Source organism: Trifolium pratense, linkage group LG4 (genome assembly GCF_020283565.1).
Source record: "Trifolium pratense cultivar HEN17-A07 linkage group LG4, ARS_RC_1.1, whole genome shotgun sequence".
In the NCBI taxonomy this organism is placed as follows: domain Eukaryota; kingdom Viridiplantae; phylum Streptophyta; class Magnoliopsida; order Fabales; family Fabaceae; genus Trifolium; species Trifolium pratense.
The window spans coordinates 25,925,620-25,931,619 of NC_060062.1; the positions used below are offsets into that span (position 1 = coordinate 25,925,620).

Below are 6,000 nucleotides of genomic sequence, written 5' to 3' on the forward strand. Positions count from 1 at the left end.
TTATGCTGAATATAATCATCCGAGTTCAATCAACTGACAATACTGATGTTGCTAAATTGAACATATTCACTTGGATTCAAATCCCAGAACTCAGTCTGTGTGAGTTTCAATTGTATTTGACATTTCGTCTATAAACACAAAAAAAAAATCATATATTTTGGTCGAAAAAAGAGTCCTTAAACATGATTTTCCATTAATTGGGCCCAACAAGATTTGGGCTGATCGGCTGGGCTATATATACCTATAAAGCCCAAAACCAAAAGAAAATAAATTCTTATTTCAATTGAAAGGGTTTAGGTGAGATCGGAATCACAAAGAAGAAATAAACAAAGAGAAACTTCGATTATTCATTCATCGATTCACAGAGAACAAAAATTAGGGTTTGAAATCAAAATCACAAGAACAATGGATGTGATAAAGACCCAACAAATTTCATGGAGAGCGATAGAGAAAGTTGTAGTTCATCCTTTAGTTTTGCTTAGCATAGTCGATAACTACAACAGAGTCGCCAAAGACACTCGCAAACGTGTCGTCGGTGTTTTGCTCGGTTCATCTTTCAAAGGCACCGTTGATATCACCAACAGCTATGCCGGTTCGTTTTTTCAATTTCAATTTTGCAATTTCAAATTTTCAATTTTCATTACAATAACAAAAACTAACTCAATTGTTGATTGCTTTGAACAGTTCCATTTGAAGAAGATGATAAGGATCCTAGCATTTGGTTTCTTGATCATAATTATCATGAATCAATGTTCTCTATGTTTAAGAGAATCAATGGTATGGAATGTTATTGTTATTTTAACTATTTTTCTGTTTTTAGGATTTGAAATTAGATGTAATTAAAGATATGTTTTTTTTTTTTTTTTTGTTATTGATCAATTTTTTTGTTTGTTGCAGCTAAGGAGCATGTTGTGGGGTGGTATAGTACTGGACCAAAATTGAGAGAAAACGACCTTGATATTCATGGTTTATTCAATGAGTATGTTTCTTAACCTTAAATCCACAATATGGCTGTGTTTCAATCTTTTGTTTATTATTGCAATTAGGAGCTTATGCTTTGGTGTATTTTCTTTTTTATAGCTATGACTCTATAAGTAGTATAGTTTTGTTGAGTGAGGTGTTTCTATTGTAGCATAGTTATATTCAAATGGAAAATTAAGAATAAGAACATGCGCATGACATTTACTTGTAACCTAAGAGTTAACAATTGGTTGTAGACATGATATAACACAACATTATAGATCTATGATGTTAATAGCGGCGCTATAGCGGGATAGCATAGGCAGACCCCCCTCCCCGCTATGCTATAGGTCCGCTTTCCGCTATTTGCAGGTGAATAGCATTTTCGTAGCGGCAGACCCCCTCCCCGCTATGCTATAGGTCCGCTATGTTATAGGTCCGCTTTCCGCTATTTGCAGGTGAATAGCGTTTCCGCTACCCGCTATAGCATTTTTGGGGTCGGCGCTACGCGCCGCTATCCGAGATTAACAACATAGTTATAGATGTTGTTTGTATACCTCTTAAAAGGTTAGTGTAGCATAGATGAGGATGTAGTGTTGGATGTGTGGTAAGACTAGACGGGATAGGATTAGAATTTAAAAATAACAACACTAAGGAGAGAGTTGCGGTAGCACCACCTATCGTAAAAAAGATTGTGGAAACTCGGCTTAGGTGACTTGGGCATTTACAGAGAAGACATGTAGGTTTTGTAGTAAGGAGAGTAGATCAGATGGAGGGTAGTCAATTCACTAGAGATAGAGGAAGACATATAAGAGAAACTATTAAGAAAGATCTAGAGATTAATGAGTTTGATACATATATGTTATATGATAGAACAGTATAGCGTTGTTTGATCCATGTAGCCGACCCCATTTTGTCGGATAAGACTTGGTTGTTGTTGTTTGTATACCTCTTATTAACGTTCATATCAATTTTTGGGTTGTTGCAGCTATGTTCCAAATCCTGTTTTGGTTATAATTGACGTTGAACCTAAGGAGTTGGGAATTCCTACAAAAGCTTACTATGCTGTTGAAGAGGTTAAAGAGGTTGGACTGAAGTACCCTTTATCTTTCTTTGAAATTTTGTACTTGTGATTTTATTTATATTGCGTGTTGTCACAATCACTCTGCTTTATGTGATCAAAGCTGTTAGTGTTTGCTTGACACTTAATCGTTGAATGTAGGAGCTGACAGTTGGTTTGTTTTGATTGTAGAATGCAACTCAGAAAAGCCAAAAGGTCTTTGTGCATGTGCAATCGGAAATTGCTGCTCATGAAGTTGAGGAAATAGGTATGGGATGGAATGTGGAGCTGCTGGGTTTTCTTTTTGCTTTCTTTTTTTGGTTTAATTTTAATCTTTTTTAATTAATGCCGAATCTCTTTGAATCCTATCCACATGGTTCTTGATAGTCTAAAAACTCTAAACATGTTATCTTATAAGTTTATTTTCTTCTTTCCCTTGTGCAGGAGTGGAACACTTGCTCAGAGATGTGAAGGATACAACCATTAGCACCCTTGCAACAGAGGTGCCTTTTGTTTATACTTCTTTTTATACATTGATTCCATTCTAGTTGGTTTTGGTTTTGTTGTCCTTCCCCTAATGATGTATAAATTTCCGACAATGTCATGTAGGTAAGTGCAAAACTCACAGCCTTGAAGGGTTTGGATGCAAGACTCAAAGAGATAAGAAGTTATCTTGACCTTGTCATTGATGAAAAGCTTCCCTTGAACCATGAGATCCTGTACCATTTGCAGGTTGGTTTCCATAATCTATGTAATTGATGATTCTCTTGTTGTTAGACAAATGGTCCAGGAATTTACGTTGATATATTTTCTGCTTATCAACTTCACAGTGTTTAATTAAATTCAAAACTGGATTTTAAATCAGTCACTTGACTTTAGCGACTAAAATACTACTAATTACTTGAAAGGATCAGATTTGTGCTTCTTCAGTGTGTTTTTTTGGTGGGTTTACTCTATTATTGTGTTTCACCATGTCTTGTTTTATTTTGCTAGGACGTATTCAACCTGCTTCCAAATCTTAATGTCACTGATTTGATCAAGGCTTTTGCAGGTTAAGAATTTGACTTAATGTTAAATATGAATTTTATAGTGTTATGCAATTTCCTTTCTAGATTGTTGATCCTTGTCCTCATTGTGCAGTGAAAACGAATGATATGATGCTAGTAATATACCTGTCGTCTCTCATCAGAAGTGTAATTGCACTTCACAACTTGATTAACAACAAGGTGAGATTGCACTATTGAATCATGCATTGCTGCTAGTATTTGTTATTGGTGTCTCCCGATTTTGGATTTATATTTAGCAGTTGTTACTATATTGTTACAGTTACAATTTTAGAAATGTCAGCAAATTTTAACTTAGTACTCCTTCAGAGTTTTACCATGCTTTGTTTCTTGAGCTTCAGTTGAGTAATTTGGGTTGATTTGTTGAAATTGCTTTCAATTATGTTGAAGTTTAGTATATAGGCCATTGTTAAATGTGATATGCTTGTCAAGTGAAACATTTGAAACCATTAATGTGATTTATGTTTCTTAACATATGAATTATCATTTTAGATGCTCAACAAAGAACATGAAAGGGCTGAAGACTCAAAATCAGTGCCTGTACCTAGTACAGGAGGAAGTTGAGATTTGAGAGGCGTGTGATACTTGGAGTTCGAAGGGCACTGTTATTTAATATGATCAATACATGGGCCAAGCCAACTGACACCTTTCCGGCCACTCCTGAGTTTTTCTTCATGGTTTAATGAAATACATGTAATATGGCACAATGATCTTTTAACTCAAGGAATACATGTAACATTGCTTTCGCTCGTGATTCTATATTATGTATTTTAATTTTATTGCTGCTTTTTGTTTTTGATTATCTAGTAGCTTAACTCAACCGTTGAAGATAAATATCTATTTTTTACTATTGTTAGTAGGATTCATATCTGAACTGATCTTTATTCTCATTGGTTTTGTTGATGCCTTGCATCTGCTGAACTGATAGCTTTCAACATGAGTTCGTTGTCAACTCCACTGAAATTTAATATTTGAAATCTTAACTGGAAATTAACTATTAGAATTTATACGCCCACTTTTAGCAATATTCACTTGCCATACATGCATGTTCATGCAATGTACGTTGCAGATTTATTTTATATGCATCAGTGACATTTTAGAAACAGGGATCCCAATGATCATGATGATTCTTTGATTTGTTTGTTTTAAAAATCAAGTTTTGCACTTCATAGCTAGCTAGCTATGCATATCACATGTAAGTTGGTGATTCACATTAGTTTTGCCATTAGGTTACTTGATAAAAAAAAAAATTAAATCGTGTCATCCTTGCTTGACGACGACTATGAGCATGGTGTTACTTCACCAGCTCTTGATTGACAACTGTTGATTCATGAGAGCAGATCCTCTCCCGTGTACTTCTATTACAATTACAATTTTAACTGTGTTTTTTCTTAATAACATGGATGGCTGTGAGTACATTGGACCATGACACTAGTTTGAATTTGTTCTAGTATTTTCAAAATTTAAACCAAATATATAACTTTTCGATCAACTTTGGCATATAAATAGAAATAAAGGGAGTATATCTAAGAACTATGTTTGAATTGATCAGGTAACAATACCCATTTAGGAAACACTTATCTCAACATCTTCAATGAGAAAATGAAAACCTTTTTGGTTTTACTTCTAAAGAAAAATCTTACATAAACTCTTACATGCACAAGTACAAGTCAGAAGTGCTAAAACTAAACTCAATCGTATAACACAAGATATGATGGATCTAAAACTAAAGAACAAAACTTGAATACATTTAATCCTCATATGAAACCGATTGTTCAAAATCAGCATCCATTATAACCCCATCCAAAACATGAACAACAATCTCATTTTTTCTAACATCAATTATTTCAGACCTAATCCTATTAACAACAAACATTCCATCAACATCTTTTGAAACATACAAAGGAAAACCAGACAAAGAATCATAAGACAAAACCTCACCAAACCTTAAATCAACCGAACATAGTGTACGAGGAACAGCAGAGAAACCCAACACACGACTCACAATTGCATATGTATCATTAAACTTGTCTTGTTTCAAACTATCATTGACATTCAAATGCAGATCACGTTTAAAGGCTTCCTCGGATGGAACAAAAACTGTAAAAGCAAGATCTTGTGGTAACATTTCAATCATCATTTCACCAAACTTTCCCAAGTTAAAATCTTGATAGGAAATTTTTCTAGATCTGGTAATTGGGTCAAACCCCATTTTCTGATTAGTCTTGTTTTGAGCTTCTGGAAGCTTGAAAAATGTTACAGTTATGATGAAAATGCAGCAAACGGTTACTAGAATGGTTACAAGAGCGATTGAATGCTTCAAGATAAGATGCTTCTTCATTTTGATTAAACCCAATAATCCACTAGATGAATTGTTGCTAATCTTAAATATAAATTTGTGAAATTTTCAACTAGTTGTGATGGACAAGACCCAAAATTTGAGGTTGTAAAGGTGAAGACTTGAACTTGAAGAGTCAAACGAAAAGAAACATAAAGTGGTGCAATACCCACTAATGTCTAATAGGAAAATCTTAAAATACAAGAAACTGAGCTGAGATAACAATATTTTCATTCAAAATTGCTCCAATTTCATGAATGAACTTGATACTTTAAGCATTTTATTTGTTTAAAATTTTAGTTTATTTTTTCAAAACATTTTATATTTTTATTTCTTAAAATTGGTGTTAATTTTACTTATTAACAAAGAAAAAAATAGACTATTAAAGTGAACTTTACAAAAAAAAAAAAAAAACTCTCTCTGGTCCTATATATAAGTTTGGGGAAGCAAGAGTTATGATTACGCCCAGACTGCCAGATATCAGTAGCAAAGGTATTGGAATTAGCCGATGACAACCACGTCTTGAGCCAGTTGAATCGGAGGTTGAAAAGAAATTCCTAGAGGAGAGAACTTTTACA

General features: G+C 33.9%; 2 protein-coding genes across 2 annotated transcripts; one reads left to right on the forward strand and one right to left on the reverse strand.

The window, feature by feature from the left end:
- The first annotated feature begins 262 nt into the window (after positions 1 to 262).
- On the forward strand, positions 263 to 3,863 carry LOC123924341 (26S proteasome non-ATPase regulatory subunit 7 homolog A). The gene is made up of 10 exons (XM_045977202.1): positions 263 to 592; positions 685 to 777; positions 898 to 979; positions 1,949 to 2,045; positions 2,213 to 2,288; positions 2,465 to 2,523; positions 2,630 to 2,752; positions 3,014 to 3,071; positions 3,161 to 3,246; positions 3,577 to 3,863. The coding sequence occupies exons 1-10, from the start codon at positions 406 to 408 to the stop codon at positions 3,646 to 3,648; spliced, it is 933 nt and encodes a 310-aa protein (XP_045833158.1). The 5' UTR covers positions 263 to 405; the 3' UTR covers positions 3,649 to 3,863.
- A 799-nt stretch (positions 3,864 to 4,662) lies between these two features.
- Positions 4,663 to 5,587, reverse strand: LOC123924343. The gene has a single exon (XM_045977203.1). It carries the CDS (start codon positions 5,423 to 5,425, stop codon positions 4,835 to 4,837), a length of 591 nt encoding a protein of 196 aa, XP_045833159.1. The 5' UTR covers positions 5,426 to 5,587; the 3' UTR covers positions 4,663 to 4,834.
- Positions 5,588 to 6,000: the final 413 nt, after the last annotated feature.

Excerpts from the sequence above, each read along its gene's own strand:
- LOC123924343 (XM_045977203.1), bottom strand. The coding sequence starts at position 5,425 with ATGAAGAAGCATCTTATCTTGAAGCATTCAATCGCTCTTGTAACCATT.
- LOC123924341 (XM_045977202.1), top strand. The coding sequence starts at position 406 with ATGGATGTGATAAAGACCCAACAAATTTCATGGAGAGCGATAGAGAAA. Across the intron at positions 2,289-2,464 it reads TCATGAAGTTGAGGAAATAG|GAGTGGAACACTTGCTCAGA; the intron begins GTATGGGATGGA and ends TCCCTTGTGCAG. Across the intron at positions 2,524-2,629 it reads TTAGCACCCTTGCAACAGAG|GTAAGTGCAAAACTCACAGC; the intron begins GTGCCTTTTGTT and ends AATGTCATGTAG.